Source organism: Scardinius erythrophthalmus, assembly GCF_964197995.2.
Source record: "Scardinius erythrophthalmus genome assembly, chromosome: 21".
In the NCBI taxonomy this organism is placed as follows: domain Eukaryota; kingdom Metazoa; phylum Chordata; class Actinopteri; order Cypriniformes; family Leuciscidae; genus Scardinius; species Scardinius erythrophthalmus.
In genome coordinates, this window is record NC_138241.1 from 18,728,293 (window position 1) to 18,747,625 (window position 19,333).

A 19,333-nucleotide genomic window follows, 5' to 3' on the forward strand; every position below is an offset into this window, starting at 1 on the left:
CATTAAACCCCACCATTACGGTAGAGGTCATATGGTGACTAAAGCAAGATGAATCTCAGAGCTTTGGAAAAAGTTGCTGGAATAGAGGATGTAAGTATGAGCCCCCTCTTCTATTCTTCATATCTTGGGCGCCCCCTTCTGGAGGATAAACAAAGGCGCAACTGGCTCTGGGCATCAGAGATGCTGCACTGAGGATGCTGTAGTGTTAAAATGACCCGCTGAAATGTAACACACTTTCATATCTTGACCTCAGAAGACAAACAGTAATCCTGAGTGTGTGTGTTCAGCGGAAGTTGTTCGATAAACCGTATTTTTGGAAGTTGTTGTGTGGGCAGAGCTCAGTGAACTTTTGCGAGTCCTCTGTGTAAAAGAGTGGTTTTGGTGAGAAATGCAGTACTGAATAACCACTGCAGTATTTTTCACTGTAGTCCGAGGGGGGCGCCATTTCACAGCACGCACAAAGCTGAAGATTGCTCAGGTAAGATTGTCATATTTCTGTCTTTTTTCATTCCCTCTTTCTCTCCGTTTCTATCTATTGTTTTTTTTGTTGTTGTTGTTGTTGTTGTTGTTGTTACATTACATTTAATACAGTAATACATTACAACTGATACATTATCAGATTGAATTTACCTATATCTGTGGCATATTCAAGACAATCATATCACAAGTAATCAAATTTTCCTTGAACATTGTTGTATGATGGAAACAGAATGATTAAAAATGTCTCTGTTTTAACAATGTAATGCTGACTTGTTGAAAATAACTTAATAAGGTAAGCAAAACATGTGAAGAGGGCCCTTACATAGGAGTCTTAAAGGGTTAGTTCACCCAAAAATGAAAATTCTGTCAGTAATTACTCACCCTCATGTTGTTCCAACCCCGTAAGACTTTCGTTCATCTGCGGAACACAAATTAAGATATTTTTGATGAAATCTGAGTGCTGGATCACTCCTCCTGCAGGCTTATGGACACTATAACTTGCTGGCCCAGAAAATTTATTAAAGACATTTTATAAAGTGACGAGAATACTTTTTGTGTGCAAAAACAAACAAAAATAACGACTTTATTCCACTTTTCATTTCCTTCTCTCTGGACCTCGAGTTTTTTTTAACAAGTGTTTAAGCGTAGCGCGTCTGTGTTTTAGTCACCACGTAGGCTCACTATATACGTGGTGACGTGAAACACAGACGCGCTACGCTATTAAACTACGTAAAAAAGACTCGAGGTCCAGAGAGAAGGAAATGAAAAGTGGAATAAAGTCGTTATTTTTGTTTGTTTTTGCGCACAAAAAGTATTCTCGTCACTTTATAAACTTAAGATTGAGCCACTGGAGTCACTTGGACTATATTAACAATGTTTTTAATAAATTTTCTGGGCCAGCAAGTTAAGGTGTCCATAAGCCTGCAGGAGGAGTGATCCAGCTCTCAGATTATATCAAAAATATCTTAATTTGTGTTCCGAAGATGAACGAAAGTCTTACGGGGTTGGAACAACATGAGGGTGAGTATTACTGAAAGAATTTTCATTTTTGGGTGAACTAACCCTTTAAAGGCACAGGAGGAAAAAAAGGCCCTAAGGGTCAGTGAGAGGGTAGAAAGTTTTTTTTTTTCTTTTTTAGTATAAAGACTTGTTTAACATTATAAGTGGAACAAAATTTATAATAAAAAGTATGGTCTATGACCCACCTTAAATTAAGAGATACAAAAAAGAATAAAATAAAAGGTATTGTCTCAACCCATTTTCATTGTGTTTATTCAGAGTTAAGTTAATCAAAATACATTTTTTGGCTTGTTAAAATTCAACGAAAGGAAAGTCAGTTCCATGCAATCCCACTTAGTGCTCATCTTTTCATCTCTCTGTTTCTCCTTGCCTTTCCTCTTTTCTCAGCGTTCACCATTCAGAGCAGAGAGTCGCTCTCCACAGTAATCATTCAGTATCTTTTCTACACAGCTATTTGAAACATTTAGTGTTTCTGTAGCCTCTCCGTCTCTGGATGGTCAGCGTCTGTTTCCGTCTTTATTTGTTTATATTTGTTGGTCGACTGAGGCCTGAGGGACAACAGAAGACGACCCTTGGGTGAGACTCCACCTCTCTGATTTCATTCATTTTGCCAAAGTGAATGTATTTGGATGGTACAGTGTATTACAGATCTCTTCAAAACTGATTTAAAAATAAATCAGTGAATGGAAATAATGAACACTGCTTTAAAATCCGCTGTTGCACTATGAGAGAAATACACAGTGTGTGTAGAGATTACTGATGTACCAGGTCGATACTAACACCAAAAAGTGTAATAATGCAAGTCAAATTGGTACCCAAGGGCTGTCTGACAGGTGCGTATATATGTGTGTGTGAACAGTCACTTCTTGGTCAAAATGGACGTTTTGGAGAGGTATTCATTAAAAGGGTCAGTTTTATAGCAATGGACAAAATTATATTTGTGGTGTAAATGCAGCCAAATAGATGTTGCTGTGTATTTTATTAATATTAATCAAACACTTCTTATTACTCCAATAATTGAGCTAATAATTTTAATTTAATATTTATATTCATATTTTTACTGTTTAAATAAATGTGCGTAAAGTGTGCATACATTTATGTTTGTATATAAATGTATGTGTGTATATATACACTACCGTTTAAAAGTTTTGGGTTTAAGATGGGTATTTATTTTATGAAAGAAATTAATACTTTTATTCAGCAATAATGTTTTAAATTGATCAAAAGTGACAGTAAATACAAATAAATCCTATTTCAAATAATTTATGAACTTTCGTTTCATCAAATAATCCTGAAAAAGGTGTCATGGTTTCCATAAAATATTTGCACAACTGTTTTCAAATGATAATAATTAGAAATATTTTCTGAGCATCAAATCAGCATATTAGAATGATTACTGAAGGATCATGTGAGACTGGAGTAATGATCTAAAATATAACTTTGCCATCACAGGAATGAATTGCATTTTACAGTAGAAACTGAATAATATTTCACATATCATTACAATTTTTTAAAAAAAAATGCATCGTTGGAGAGCATAAAATACTTTAAAAAAAATTATAAATCTTACTGACCCCAAACTTTTGAATGTAGTGTATTTATTAAGCATATTTGTTTTTGCTGTGGTAATGAAATTGATATTGAGAATTCAACTCTTATTGGTACAGACTACAACATTTTTATCACAACAACCCTGGTAGGGAGAATGTTTAAATATATTTGTGTGTATGTGAACTTAACTCACCTTTCCTCCTTAAGGTCTAGTTTTAATGTAATTTCTGGCAATGAATCAATCTCTGACCACAGAGAGTAATGTCTGCCAAAGACAACTGTGAAATCTTTTCAGGTCAATCAGAGAGAAAGTATCTTTAGTGCAGTGTGGGTTGTCTATCTGCCATCAAAATTATTACTCTATTTTAAATATTTCAGATATTATAAATAGTCCATAATCATGTAGAATGATATTTTTAATGAAGTATCCAATAAAATGTGTACAATGAAACTTTATATGGAAGAGGAATACTGTGTGTGCATCTGTTGAGTGTAAGTGCTGAAATCATGAGATTTTCATCTGGCTTCATTATTTTAAACCTCATTCTGTTTCCAGGGAGATTCTGGAACTTTGCTCTTTTTCTATATGTGTGTTCTCACACTTACATGAACTAATTTCTCTCTTTCCCCACCGGAACACTGCAGAAACTAGAGGAGGAGAAGGAGAAAGAAAAGCAGCAAATTGAGAAAGAGAGGAGAGAAAGAGATAAAGAGAGAGAGCGAGAGAAAGAACGACGTGACCGAGAGAGAGAGAAAGAGCGGGAGAGAGAGCGACAGAAGGAGAGGGAAAAGGAGCGAGAGAGAGAGCGAGACCGTGAACGTGAGAGAACTAAGGAGAAAGAGCGGGAGAAAGAGAGAAGTCGTGATCGCAGTAAAGACAGAAGCAGATCAAGGTGTGTATGACTAGAATCTTTGCAAACATCTGTATTTGAAATTTGACTGACACGTTACTTAATAAAGGTGTGCAGTTTGCAAGATTAAAAAAAATATATATATTTTGACATTTATTTCTCATATTCCGTTTCGCTGGGAAATGCATCACATGACTTAATGTGCGGCGAAATCCCATTCCATGTTATTTTAAAAGACGTCATGAAATCGCCTAAGGTTGGGACTGTAACCATGGTTCCCTGAGAAGGGAACCAAACGAGACTCCTTCCAAATCAAGTCCACCACCTCAGGGTGCAGTCTCCAATGCCCGGGCCTCAGCCCCTGCCTCGACAGGATGGTTCAGGTGCCCAGGGATGTATATTGCTTGCCCTGGGACCACAGGAGGATCTGGTGTGCCAGTCTGCAAAGAGGGTGCGACCGCAGACCCCCTGATGATTTATGTACGAGACTACCGATGTGTTGTCTGAGCGGGCAAGAACATGATAGCCTCTGAGGTCTGGGAGGAATAGCGAGGGCATGGGGGAAACTGCTTAGTCACCAAATTTTCTTTCTAATTTAGTGTATTATTTCATCTCTATCAATGTCAAAAGAGATTGTCTAGTGTTCTCCTAAAAGTTCACATATCAGATACTCATTAAAATGTATAGTCTTTATCTTCAGGGAAAACTGAAGCAAACAAACCTAAATAAGTGTTTCTCGTAGTGCTTCACATGACAAAGAATATACAGAACATATGCAAATGTAGTTTATAAATAAATAAATGAAGTAGGACAAATTAAAAAGCAGTATTCACTAAAACATAAAAAGGACATACAATATAGGTAAATAAAACGAAAACAAATATGATAAAGTAAAAAAAGTATAAAATGCCTACATATTTGTAGTATTTGTAAAACCATTTTAATGGGGGCTTTAGAGTACGTAGTTCCATCGAAAAGCTTCGTCTAAAAGCTTTGTCTCTATATCCTTTGTAAGTGTTGTTTATCTTTTGTAAGTAGTGTAATTGCTAGTTTCTAATGTACAGAATAAATGTTGTGTGTGGGCGCGATTTTGTTTTGAAGGGAGAAGAGTCGAGAAGAGAAGAAAAGGGAGCGAGAGGAAGATGAGGAGGAGGCGTACGAACGACGGAAGCTGGAGAGGAAGCTTCGTGAAAAGGAGGCAGCCTATCAGGAGGTTTGAAATCTTTATCTTTCTAGAAGACCATAAAGGAACATCACAGATAACATGATTTCCTTGCTCTTTGCGAATTAAGAATTTTATTTGCTTTAAATGTTCATGTTGAAATTAAATGATTAGGTTTTGGGTCCATAAAGCTGGTGAGAGGATATCTGTGCCGTTTCCGGAGCACTGCTTCTGTCTCTGGGGCTCTGTAGTGTCCTGCTTCTAAATCACCTGACCTCCTTATTCTCAAATGCCAAACAGGACAAACAGAATTGTGCTTGAAACCGAACACAGTAAAATACTGAAATGTTTGTCTTTCACAGCGCCTGAAGAATTGGGAGATCAGAGAGAGGAAAAAAGCAAGGGACTACAGTAAAGAAACAGAGCGAGAGGAGGAAAGACACAGAGAGATGGTAAGAATAAATGGATGAAAACCAATAGTTGTATTATACATCGGTCACCAAACAAAATGATTTTTTTTACAATGTCTTGCTTACTAGGACTGCATTTATTTGATCAAAAATACAGTAAAAACAGTAATTTTGTGAAATATTACAATTTAAAAGGACTTTTACTAAATTACATTTGAAAATATGTTCCTGTGACGGCAAAGCTGAATTTTCTGAATCATTACGCCATTCTTCAGTGTCACATGATCTTTCAGAAATCATTATAATATGCTGCTTTGGCCCTCTAGAAACATTTCTTATCAATTTTGAAAACATGGTGATGCATGCTTATTTGTAATGCATTTATTTGTAATACTACATTTATATATAATGTAAAAAATGATTAGTAAATTCTTTACTGTCTGCAAAGTTTTGAACAAAAATGTTCATATTTTTACTAAAACATTTTTACCACATTTTGCCTGAGTAAATTAGTCTAGCACACACAGGAAACTTAACGGCCACATAAAATCATCTTAGATATTGTGTTAGTATTCAATATATCACTCTAGTGGTCCGAGAAAATGATGCAAGTAAAGCTTTGTGTTTTTATTCAGACTAAAGAAGCCAAGCGCCTGAAAGAGTTCCTGGAGGATTATGATGATGACAGAGATGATCCCAAATACTACAGGTACAAACCTTTAGAAATGATGGTATTGCTGCTTTTTTGACATGTCAGGGTAATTCAATAACAGTAGCCTACTGCAATTTTTAAGTTTTGTAAGAATACACAAAAAGTGTGAAAATATTCTTGAAATGTTATTTAATATCTTTAAATAATTGAAGATTACAAAATTACACCTTTCACTCTGTCTATTTTACTTGTCTTGTTCTCTCTCTTTGTCTCGCTCAGGGGCAGTGCATTGCAGAAGCGATTGAGAGATAGGGAGAAAGAGCTGGAATTAGATGAGAGAGACCGAAAAAGAGAGAAAGATGAGTTGGAGGAGATCAGAAAGAGACTCCTAGCAGAAGGACACCCAGATCCTGATGCTGAACTTCAGAGGGTACGTGTGTGTGCGTTTTTATGTCTGCATTTATCTGTGTGTGTGTAACTGTGTGTGGTTTTTTGCCTTAAAGATAGAGCAGGAGGCCGAGAAGCAGCAGCAGCCTCCTCTAAAGCAAGAGCAGAGTGAGGAGGTGCTGCAAGTCTCCCGTGAGGAGCATCAGAGAAAAGGAGGTGTGGAGAAGGAGGCGTACTCGGACAATAACATCACAGACCAAGAGGAAGATGAACAGGAGGAGGAGGAGGATGATGATGATGAGCGAGAGGCCAAGCCATGCCTGAAGCCCACACTTAGACCTGTTACCACGGCACCCTCTGTCTCTTCAGCCAGTGGGAACGCCTCACCCCTCACACCCATCAGCGAATCACCTCGCGACAACATCGCTCCACATGAGAACTCTTCACATGAGGCCCCACCCACAGAAGAGCTCCGGCCTAAGATAGGCCTCAGTCTTAAACTAGGTCTGTGTGTTATTAAAATTACTGCCACAACAGCATTTGAGCCGATGTACAGTACCGCTCAAAAGTTTGGGTCAGCAAGGTTTTTTTATGTTTTTGGAAGAACTCTCTTTTGCTTACCAAAGCTGATTATTTTTTTTATTTTTTTTTACAAAAATTGTCAAAACAGTAATTTTGGGAAAATATTACAGTTTAAAAGAACTGTTTTCTGATTTAATATATATTTTTAAATTTTTTTTTTTTATTCCTGTGATGGCAAAGCTGAATTTTCAGTATCATTACTTCAGTCTTCAAAGTCACATGATCCTTCAGAAATCATTTGAATATGATGATTTGCTGCTCAAGAAACCTTTCTAATTATTATCAATGTTGAAAACAGTTGTCCTGCTTAATATTTCTGTGCAAACCATGATAAAAAAAATCAGGATTCTTTGATGAATAGAAAGCTTAAAAACACATCATTATCAATGTCTTTACTGTCAGTTTTGATCAATTGAATGCGTCCTTGCTGAATAAAAGTATTAATTTATTCAAAGAAATACTGACCCAAATCTTTTGAACGGTATTTTAAATTCAATAGTTATTTCAGCCTGAACCACTTAGCAACTTGATTAAAAAAAAAATTAAATATAATTTTAGCCTTAGATGTGATGCGTTATTTTTTTTCTTTTTTTTATCTTCTGGTTTGCATTGATACGATGTTCAGCATTCAACATCTAACTGACAGGTGACATCGTAGTATTTGCATACTGAAATGCATTTGGTCTTTTGTTTTACATTTACATACTGAACTATGATTGGCCTTACCTTCCATGTTTCTATTTAACCATCTATGGCCACTCACCCATCATCTTTAAATCACAAAAGTTTTTCTTCTTTTTCACATTATGCTTTTTTTTTCTCTTAGGTGCTGCAGGAAGTCCTAAAATGCCACAGGCAGTAAGACGAAAGGCTCTTGCTGTAGTGGACAGCGTCTTTAATAAGTTTGATGAGGAGACAGAGGAAGCACCCAAGAAGAGGAAGCTGGTACCTCTCGATTACAGTGAGGATGAGAGGGGAGGTCTTAGCCTAGATGGAGCGGAGGTCACGGGGACACGACCTGGTGTTAACACAGAAGAGAAACGAAAACATATCAAGAGTCTGATTGAGAAAATTCCCACAGTCAAACAAGAGCTGTTTAATTATCCACTGGACTGGAACATGGTGGACACGGTGAGAGAAAACACTATTAGACAAGCCTATAATGTGGCCTGTAATTACTCAGCCTAGATATTGATCAGTAATGTGTGTGGGTGCAATGTATCAATGACACTTTTTCCCACACAGACATTGATGGACAGGAGGATCCGTCCCTGGATCAATAAGAAAATCATAGAATACATTGGAGAGGAGGAAGCCACACTAGTCGACTTTGTCTGTTCCAAGGTATGTTTGTGTTTCTATCTGGGTGGTAATGTTGTCTGTTCTCCTTTCTTGGCATTAGTTTGTTTTTTGTCTTGTTGCAGGTCATGGCTCACAGCACACCAGAGGGAATTCTGGATGATGTTGCCATGGTAAATTGCACATGGAAAAGTGTCTACACTTTATATATACACACACACACACACACACACACACACACACACACACACACACACACACACACACACACACACACACACACACACACACACACACACACACACACACACACACACCTAATAAATACTATTGGGTGAATCTCACACAACTTGTAAAGTCAGTAATCATATTTCTCCCCAAATTCCTTATGTTGTATTATATTATATTGTATTGTAGTAGAACTATTAAGGTTGTTTGCATTGTGAAATTATTTTCCTGACACTTAAGCACATTTATCATTACCACAGTGCCAAAAATCTTATTGAATCCCATCAAATTATTATTATTCTCATACCACTACCAGTAAGTAACCACAAAAACTATAAAGCAGATATATCAGATTTTTATAGTAATACAGTTTTTATAGTGATATTAATACTTTTGCTGTGTGGATAATCAGGGATGTGTTTTCTACAGGTACTGGATGAAGAAGCGGAAGTCTTTATAGTGAAAATGTGGAGACTTCTGATCTACGAAACAGAAGCCAAGAAAATCGGCCTGGTAAAATAACATGAACTGAGAGAGAGAAACAAGCAGGAGAGAGGGTGAAGTAAGCCTGGCTTCTCCTGCTTTTAGAGCCTTTAAATTAAAGTATGGTGGATGAACACCACAGACTGATGCACTTCAACTCTTCCTATATACTCTAGAGGATTAACTGCACAGCTATGTGTGTGTGTATGTGTGCCCGTATGCATGTGTACACTGGTGTGAGGTAGAGTGTGTGTGTGTGTGTGTGTGTGTGTGTGTGTGTGTGTGTGTGTGTGCGTGTGTGCGCGCTTGTGCATGTGTACACGTGTGTGTGTGTGTGTGCGTGCGTGCGTGCGTGCGTGCGTGCGTGCGTGCGTGCGATGCGTGCGTGCGCGTGCGTGTGCATGTGTACACTGGTGTGAGGTAGAGTGTGTGTGCGCATGTGTACACTGGTGTGTGTGTGTATATAATAGGCATGTGCCAGTTGGTCTGAAAGCATTGCCAAAACTGTGTAAAAGTTGAAAGTTTCTTTCATGCCCAGATTAAACAGGAGGTCTAGTTTGGCTGGCCGTTTTCCATTTCACTTATTTGTAGGTTTTATTTAATTCTCTTAAGTCTCAATTTTAGCACAACCAAGTTCAATCAGCTAACGTTTTTTCCCCCCTTTTATTATTTACGTGAACTCAGTTGATTTTTACCGTCTACTTGCCTCATTACAGAAAAGTATGATTTTTCTTGTGTGTGTGCTGTATCAACAAAAAATAATGTTTAAATAGGGATTAAATATCTAATTGTAAACGTGCTGAATGAAGCCATACATGTGGAGAAATGGGATTTTCTCCAAGTTTGTCTGGTTTTGCAGCAGTGGTTTTGAATGTGGTGTATTTTGCACATACCAGCCCATTTGAAGGTTTGTTTCCATGGTGATTGCTTTGACTTTGAAATATTAAAATGTTTGATTTTCTAAACTGGAACCAGTACTTTTTTGCTACTTTTATCTCATTCTCTCTCTTTTTTGTTTGTTTGTAGTTCTCAGATCTAAAATCATGCAGATACCTGTACAAGTTGCTTTGAGATTTCACACTGCCATGTTGACCACAGATTAGTAACAAAGATAAGTAACATTATATAATGTATTTTTATGACTTATTGGTTAACGCTTAACAGATCAGTGTTTCATATATTTACCAATGAATTCTGGAGAATGGGGCAAGTTGTCAAGTGTTGCCTATATTTTAAGCCACAGTTTTTTCTCTAATTGTGTTCTCCATACAGAGTATTTTTCATAAATGCCATTTGTATGTTTTATACAATTAATTTTTCATCTTGCAGTTTTATTAATTGTTTTGGCCTTCATAATTTTTTTACAGTTTACATTTAGCATAAAAGCCATTCAATAGTAGCTAAATAATATGGAATTTAATAGCAGCCTCCCATTGAGACAACTTACTCCATATAAAACCATGTCAGTAGGCTATAAGTTCATTACATGGGTGGAAATGGTGGAAGTGTTCAAAAGTATTTAAAGGGATAGTTGACCCAAAAACAACACTTACTCGCCCTCCAGTTGTTCCAAACCTGTATGAGTTTCTTTCTTCTGAAATGATTTTTCAGAAATTTCATCTTCAAATGAAGATATTTTAAAGAATGTTGGTAACCAGACAGTTGACGGCACCCATTGGAAAAAAAAAGATACTATAAAAGTCAGTGGCTACGGTCAACTGTTTGGTTACCAACATTCTTTAAAATGTCTTTTGTGAAGAAAGAAATTCGTACTGGTTTGAAACATGAGGATGAGTAGCCTAAATGATAACATCATTTTCATTTTTGGGTGAACTAACGATCTGACTACATCTATGCTGTCTAATATTGTAATTCTACTAAAATTTCTAAGGGTGGCGCAATTACTCGGGATGCAGGTTGTCGCCTCTCTGAGAAACGGGAGAACTAAATGTCGATTGACTAATATACTAATTGAGAAACGCTTTATTCGGTGTTTTTATTTAGCACAGGCGTTCTTTCTGTGATGTACGAATCAACTTGAACTTAATGGAAATATCCAGGTTCTTGTCGTGCGCTGTGCAAGTATCTCGAGGTGAGTGAAGTGAACAACCAGTGTATTAATTATGCAAACTCTTCTACTCGATGATTTGGTTTCATTTCCTCATGTTGCAACTGCCTGTGAGAAGAGAAAAAAAAGGATGTTAACATGTTTTTCACCACTGTTGTCAAAGTAATCACAAAAGTTTAAGACAAGTTAGTCAGAGACCATATTTTCACCTGTCGCCAAATAGTGAACATAACCACAGTAGCAGTTTTAACATTAAGTGGCATCTGACGCACAGAAGCCAGTGGCACATCCGGTCTGACTCTGACATGACACCTGACTGACACCGAGTGGCGGAATATGTCGCCGTGTGTAACTTGTGACACCTCCAGTGGTGACTGACAGATGAATAGAGCAGCTATACTGACTTAATTGTGACACAAAATCCTAAATAAAAAGCCTAATTTTGTGATATTTTAAATCTCAATTAAACGCATTAAAGTCAGTAATATTTTTTTCAAACGTGTTACTTGTGTCACGTCTATTTGATTGACGTGACACTGAATGTTTTGTAATATCAGTGCTACTTTATGTTGTTAATCTCGCAAAGTCACAAACTGCCCATTCCAGGAAAGATACGAAATAAATATATCATGGGTCACTACGAATAGCATTAACAGTCGCGTCCGATTTGGGGAAAATGTCATATTGGGATTATTGAGGTCAATAATGCGATTGCGATATAATAAAACAAATGGTTTCATGGGTCAACTTGCTTAGCATAGTTCTCAAGGAAAATGCACACACAGATTAGTGATATCGCTGAAATGTGTATTTCTCAACAGTGTTTTCGAATTAAAATAATATTTTTTACAAAATTAAATAATGACATCTTTGCATTACTGCAAACTTGTTATTGTCTCAATAGTATAAAATATATAGAAAAATAAATAAGAACATTTGTATGCTCATGAAAATAAGATATTTTGAACATTCTGGGACATTTAAGCTGGATGTGTATTGTGATTGTCATTAATTGTGATTATTAAGTTTAGTGACAATATGTTACAATGTTTAACTGGTAGGCTGCTGTTTTTATTATTGCTTGATCTTGTGATTTGATTCCGATCTTGATTCAATATCGATTCATTTGGATAAATTTTAGGTACAGTAGATACATGTTAATTTTTCTCAAGAAAAAAAATCTCACCTAATGCTGTAAACATACAGAGAGCCCTGTCAGCTGTTATTATTATTATTATTATTATTAAAGGTTAAAAATAACAACTCAAATTAAATATAATTTGGTTTTTACTAGGCTATAATAACAACGTTACAATATTTTAATGATATAAGTAAAAATATAATAAATATTTAATATAGGGAACATATTTAGCAAAATACTCCTCTATATATAATTTGTCTAGCCAACAAACGTGCTATCAAATGACTTTCCTGAGGTATAATATTGTGACAGCCTATTGTTCTCCAGCTGTTTTATTGACCTCTTTCCGCGGTTGAAAACACTGATTGATCTATTATGTATGAGGCTTAAACATTTCGGTAAGTTGTACTGTATCTTTCAACACACCTATTGTTCATTCCTGTTTATTTACTATTAACTAAAGAGTAGGCCTTAGAGATGTTCGGTTCACGACCACGATCTGTCACTTCACATTTACAAGCGCCAAAAAAAATTGAGTTTCGAGAGCTGAGCTGAGAGCTGATGATTTGTTTCATATCCAAAGAAACCTGCTCTGTCTAGTCTGTCGGTGTCAGTGTCCTCTATTTTTCTCCGTGTGAGAAATGGATGTGTGGCGTGAGTACGTGTAAAAAGTGTCAATTGTGTGAGTCTCACGCTGAATGAGTGAGATTTGGCAGGGCCCTGCTCTCTCTGCTCAGTGTCGGTTAGCCAAAATATCGCCATATAACAGAGGTCGATTTTTTTCTGGCCACCAGTTCAGTGTCCGTCTGCTCGGCATCCATCTTCACCTGTTCTCCGCGCTGCCGGAAAAAGTCAAGACGTGACCAATACGCGCCACACGTGCCACTGCCTGAAACTGACTGGTCTTATTTTTATTAGCGGTGTAGAAAATGGACAAACAGCTCTCAGGGAGAATGGGTTGTCATGTCCACACATGCATTTGTTTATTTCTTAAAATCGCAGCATTTTGCGTCATATAATAGCTTGACATCACGATTGCGAAATGATTAATCGTGCAGCACTACTGTAAACCTTTATTTTCGCATGATGTGTGCGTCCTAAGTGTATAACACTGGTCAGCGCAAGATTCTCATCTGTGGCGGAATTTGCGGGTGGGACATGTCCCCACCACTTGTTCTCAGGGTGATATTGTCCCCACCACTTTTTTGAAACATTTCGAGGCACACATTACAGTAGGCTACTGTAATACAAATAAATAAAACATCTCCAGTTAACTAGCAGAGGATTAATTTAGTTTGTTATTAAATAAGAGGCGATCTAGTGTTAAAATGTGTTGTTTTTTTTTAAATCAAGTGCTCGTTGCCTCTGCTATCAGTGTCATGGATACAGTGTTTTCTTGTGGCACATCTTCACACAGATGCGCGCTTCAATGATCACTTAACGCAGTTGCGGAGACTCTCTATTCGTTCCAGTGAAATCATCACAAAACAAAATGCATACAATGTCCCTGCTTGATATATAATTGCATGATTATAATTCTTTCCCTAAAATAGTTATTGTATCTTATTTTAGCATTGGATTAGCAACCTCCTACTCCCATGTCACTTAATGTTAATAATGCCTCTCAGTGCATGGTTTTCTGTAAAAAAGTATTTAACCGATATTAAGCTAGTTTACCGCTGGCGCAAAATTACAATTTGTGTTGTGAGAGAAACATTTACCCCGAAATCTGTTATTTCAGAAATCTCCCAAACAATATAGAGAGAATTCCTTAAAGTCCCCCTGTAGTCAATAATTTTATCATTAAAACCCATCTCTGATCACCAAAATGACATAAAAAATAGCTTAAATAGCTTGAATGTAACTCTACACCCTTGCCTCATTTCATATATGAATATATAAATTATCCCTGCCTCCACTCACTCACACCAGCTCGTTGAAGATCACACCTTGATGTGATTGGTTACAAGGTAGTTTGTGACGTCAGAAACACCAGCAATTTCAAAACACAATTTTGAGACGGTCTTTGGTTCACTGCAGTTTTAAGGAGAAAATACTCAGCAATGGTGTTGACCTGAATTTGTACGTGGTGTGTCTTAAATCATATTAAAAACACCACATAGACACATGAACAACATTAAAAGTTTTATTTTCACTACAGGGGGACTTTAAAATCTCCTAGAGAATTTCCTTTAAACTGATGTAGGTAAAGGATTTTCTTTAAATTCGCACATTATTGACTTGATTTGTCGTTAGCTGCTCTAAAAGGCTGGAAACGCCAGGCGAGTGTCGGGTTATAGAGAGAGAGAGCGAGAGAGAGAGAGAGAGAGAGAGCGAGAGAGGCGCTCATGGTGGTGGAGGGGGGAGACCTGTTACTGCTGTGCCAACTGCGCGCTTTCACTGCGCCAAAGCGCACAGATATCTGCTCGAATCAAGATATCAGTCTCCTGATTCCTTTTCTTATCAAAGCTTTTTCTTATTCACACAACAACATGATTTAATTTTACTCTTTAGCATGTCTTTAGTATTTATGAAGTCAATCTGCATCCTCTTTTGACATGAGGATCCTGCGTCTCCGTGCGCCCTTTCACTACTCACCGTTTCTAACATTTAACGCGATTGAAATGTTTTGAGAGCAGGACTGCGAGGATGTGGACGCTACCGAGGACCCGGTTCGCACACTGTAACGACTCGTCGAGCAGCGACGAGAAAGAAATCGCCGTCAACATCGGCGGCGTGCGGCTGGTGCTGTGCGGGGACATTCTGAACCGCTATCCGGACAGCAGGCTCGCCGAACTTGTGAATTGCTCAACTCGGAGTTTTGATGTCATTTCATCACTCTGCGATGATTATGACCCTGGGAAACGAGAATTCTACTTCGACAGAGACCCTGACTCGTTTAAATGCATCGTAGAAGTGTACTATTTTGGGGAGATCCATATGAAGCGCGGGATCTGCCCTATTTGTTTTATTAAAGAGATGGAGTTTTGGAAGATTGACTTGAGCTACTTGGACGAATGCTGCAAGAGTAACTTGACCGAGAAGGAGGAAGAGTTGGCGGAGATTGCAGACAAGGTGAAACTGATCCTGGATGATCTGTACCCTGACCCTGCCGTGAGCCGCAATGAGAGGTGGCAAAAGTTCGTCTGGAAGCTCATGGAGAAACCAGACTCCTCGCTTCCCGCACGCGTAATTGCCGTCGTGTCCTTTCTGTTCATTCTAATTTCATCTGTGGTGATGTGTCTCGGGACCATACCGGACCTACAGGTGGAGGATTCCGAAGGGAACCGCGTTGAGCACCCGACCCTGGATGCTATCGAGACGGCATGCATCGGCTGGTTCACAGTAGAGTATGTGCTGCGCCTTGCATCGTCCCCTAACAAGCTGCGCTTCGCTCTCTCCTTCATGAATATGATAGACTTCCTGGCAGTTCTGCCCTTCTACGTTGTGCTGGTTCTCACGTACCTCGGCACGGCCATGATGGAGCTGGCCAACGTGCAGCAGGCAGTGCAGGCTCTTCGCATCATGCGCATTGCGCGGATCTTTAAGCTGGCGCGCCATTCTTCTGGCCTGCAGACGCTTACGTACGCGCTCAAACGGAGCTTCAAAGAGCTGGGTCTGCTCCTTATGTACATGGGAGTGGGCATCTTCGTGTTCTCCGCACTCGGGTACACCATGGAGCAGAGCCACCCGGAGACGTTGTTCAGAAGCATCCCGCAGTCCTTCTGGTGGGCCATCATCACCATGACCACTGTCGGCTACGGGGACATCTACCCAAAAACCACTCTGGGCCGGTGCAACGCGGCGATCAGCTTTCTGTGCGGGGTGATCGCCATAGCGCTGCCCATCCACCCCATCATCAATAACTTCGTCATCTATTACAACAAGCAGAAGGTGCTCGAGACTGCCGCAAAGCACGAGCTGGAACTCATGGAGCTGCGCGCGCTCGAGCTCGCAGTCAAAAGCGCCTCGCGCAGGTCTGACGCGCCCGGGTGCGCGTGGGAAGGTGTCTTGCGCGCATCGCGTAGCGATACATTCATCCCGCTCCTTTATGGAGCGCACAGAACTGAGAAGGAGCCCGTGAAGAAGAAAAGCCTGACTTAGGATAAAAATGAAAGAAACTCGATAGGCACTTTAAGTTTCACGAGAGCTTGTGTTTTTATGGTCATTGTGCGCTATAAACTGCTGTGCTGCAGTGTGACCGTCAAGCTGCTTGTGTTGTTTTCACTGGACATCAACAAATGAGTTCCTCTTCAAAGTGTTATTTTGTCTTAATTAAATAAAGTGCATGTCAAACTTCATGCGTATGTGTGTTTCAGATAATTATGGTGCCACTCAAATATTTAGACTTTAAGTTCAACATGATCAAAATCATATTTAACAAACACACATACAATGAGCCACAGGTCTGAAATCAGTACATGCCCTCCTGAGGTCACAGTAGTTGTAAGTGTTTATAATAAAACAATCAAGGATTTACAGGACAAACAGCAAATCTGAGGTAAAGTATAATTTCACATATTTTTATCATTTGAGTTGACTGGACTGAAACCATGAATTGGCAGCATAATAATTATTTTGAAGTAACTTGGTTTACAAAAATAAATTCATGCACAAAATGAAACATTTTTATATGTTTTTTCCCAGTAGTGGGGTACATTTTAGTATCATTACTTGTACTTGCATTAATTTATTTTTAAAAATGCATTTATTTGATCAAAATACAGTAAAAACCGTAATATTGTGAAATTTTTACAATAAAAATATTTTGTATTTGAATATATTTTAAAATATAGGTTATTCCAGTGATGGCAAAGCTGAATTTTCAGCATCTTTACTACAGTCTTTAGTGTCACACCATCCTTTAGAAATCATTCTAATATTCAGATTTGGTGCTTGATTATTATCAGTAATTATGATTAGTGCTCAAATATTCAATGCTTAGGTTCTTATTGTTGTCAATGTTAAAAACATTTTTAATAAGTTTTTTTGTGGTTACATTCTTTGAATAGAAAGTTCAAAAGAACAGCATTCATTTAAAACTATTATTTTATTACACTTTAAATGTCTTTATAAGCTATATTGCTTATTTTGTGTACAGTGCTTTGAGAAGCTGCTTTTATAAATAGTTTATTATTATTATTATTTACTGTCACTTTTGATCAATTTAATGTATCTTTACTGAATATACCATTCCCCCCCCCCCCTTTTAACGGTTACACAAAATGATGGTTTCCTCAGCAAAAACATTCTTTTTTTAACATTGACAATAAGAAATGTTTCTTGAGCACCAAATCAGCATCTTAGAATGATATATTTCACAATATTACTGTTTTTACTGCATTTTTTTCAAATAAATGCTGACTTGGTGAGCATAAGAAACTTCTTTTAAAAACATAAAGTAATTATTTTGTCCAGTTGTATGTGTGTATATATATATTGGTTGCTTGGAAGCTGTGACATGTAAACGTCTATTTTTATAATAGTGGTGTGTTTTTTCTTTTCAATTCTCAGTATTATAAGGACTTACAAGCATGTAGACATGAAAGAAATATTCTCAGACATTCTTTACTGGGAGGAAGAGTAACTCAGGTGAAGGTGGAGGCAGAGCTACAGGTGAGTCTTACTGTACCTTCCTCAAATTAAAGAATTCACATAGTCTCTAATTTTCTCTTTAACATTCTCTCTCTCTCATTTGTAATAGGCCTATGTGCTTGTTTTAATATTGATTTAAATGATATATTACATGTGGTAAGGTTCACATATGGGCCACATTTGTTTTTATTATTTGGCTCGCTATGGGTGGAATTATGAGGCGCTGTTTTGGTTTAGTTCTGGTTCAAAGTAAGCGGGCCAGCAAACACGATCTAATCTGGGCCACACTTCAGCTGTTTATGTGGGCCAAATCTATGCCAAAGAAAATTAGCTGACTGGGAGGTGAGTCTTACCTTCCTCAAATTAAATAATTCACATAATCTCTAACTCTCTCATTCTCTCTCTTTCTCTCTTCTCTATCTCAGTGCTAAACACAGTTGTAAATGGGGTCCAAAACAGTTTGTGATTACTCACAGCAAATTCAGAGGTAGTCAGAAATACATATGAACACATTGCATTTTTAACGTCATGGTCTTTGTCGTTGCATTATAGTGTCGATCTATTGGCTGCAGTCTCTTGCACCTAAAGTCAAGTGCACTATTTGTTCAGGTTAGCTTTAAAGTACAGTGCTCCTGTGTAAACGGTCAGCACAACAGGTGTCTAAAGAAGTAGGCGGAGATTCTGAAATGTTGCTTTTGCATCTTGCGAGAGATTTACTCTCATCTTTATCCCGATGTCCAATTCCTGACTCATCAATCCAGCACAGAGATAAAAACAAATGAGTCAGAATCCACACAAACATGCTGAAATTCAGCAAAGAGCCACTGGAGGCTAAGAATAGGACCTCTAGCATGATGTGGGCTGGTGTCAGTCATGAGAACCGATAAAGAGCGTTTATGGATGGAATGTGTGTCTGGTTGTTATATAGAGAAGCATTAGAACATGTCTGCACGGCAGGGGGTTCTCACATACACCCTGGAAACGCTCAGACAAGATGCCTACTCTACAAGTGTGATGAGATAGCTGACATGGTTTAGATTCACAGCGTGAGGAGTATTTTCTGTGTGGGTTTGTGTGAATAGTTTGAAGGTTTCTATCGGAGTGTACATTTATCTTGTCCCCTGTAGTGTGTGCTTCTTTTGTATAACAGTTTTAAGTGTTCCTGAAAGTTTATATTGAATATTGTTGACGTGATTTCCATACATCAAGAGGTTCTTTCACAGTGAGTTGAGTCCACCTGTGCTGTTCTCTGATTCGTTGTTCTCCTATTTTATTCCACCAATCAGCTCTCTTGGGCCCCCATCACCATGGGAACTTAGAGTCCTCAGAACATCTATGCCAATTAACAGAATCTAAACGAAGATCAGCCGTAATGTTGCCACCAAATTTTGTTTCCGTCTGCAATCGATGTGTGTGATATTCTG

At 38.1% G+C, this 19,333-nt stretch overlaps 2 protein-coding genes across 3 annotated transcripts in view; both read left to right on the plus strand.

Annotated features, from left to right (window-relative positions):
- Nucleotides 1–10,074, plus strand: part of rbm25a (RNA binding motif protein 25a) — an 18,229-nt gene extending 8,155 nt beyond the window's left edge. For both annotated transcript variants that reach the window (XM_081351267.1, XM_081351266.1), the window contains exons 9-18: nt 3,697–3,944; nt 5,004–5,115; nt 5,427–5,516; nt 6,110–6,183; nt 6,406–6,556; nt 6,630–7,017; nt 7,922–8,226; nt 8,341–8,439; nt 8,520–8,567; nt 9,052–10,074. In XM_081351267.1, the coding sequence (XP_081207393.1) occupies nt 3,697–3,944; nt 5,004–5,115; nt 5,427–5,516; nt 6,110–6,183; nt 6,406–6,556; nt 6,630–7,017; nt 7,922–8,226; nt 8,341–8,439; nt 8,520–8,567; nt 9,052–9,144 (1,608 nt within the window). In that variant the 3' untranslated portion in view covers nt 9,145–10,074. The remainder of the gene's footprint in view (nt 1–3,696; nt 3,945–5,003; nt 5,116–5,426; nt 5,517–6,109; nt 6,184–6,405; nt 6,557–6,629; nt 7,018–7,921; nt 8,227–8,340; nt 8,440–8,519; nt 8,568–9,051) is intronic.
- A 4,889-nt stretch (nt 10,075–14,963) lies between these two features.
- On the plus strand, nt 14,964–16,608 carry kcnf1b (potassium voltage-gated channel, subfamily F, member 1b; the record flags this gene model as incomplete). The annotated part of the gene is made up of 1 exon (XM_081350765.1): nt 14,964–16,608. The coding sequence occupies one exon, from the start codon at nt 14,964–14,966 to the stop codon at nt 16,416–16,418; it is 1,455 nt and encodes a 484-aa protein (XP_081206891.1). The 3' UTR covers nt 16,419–16,608.
- Between the last annotated feature and the right edge of the window lie 2,725 nt (nt 16,609–19,333).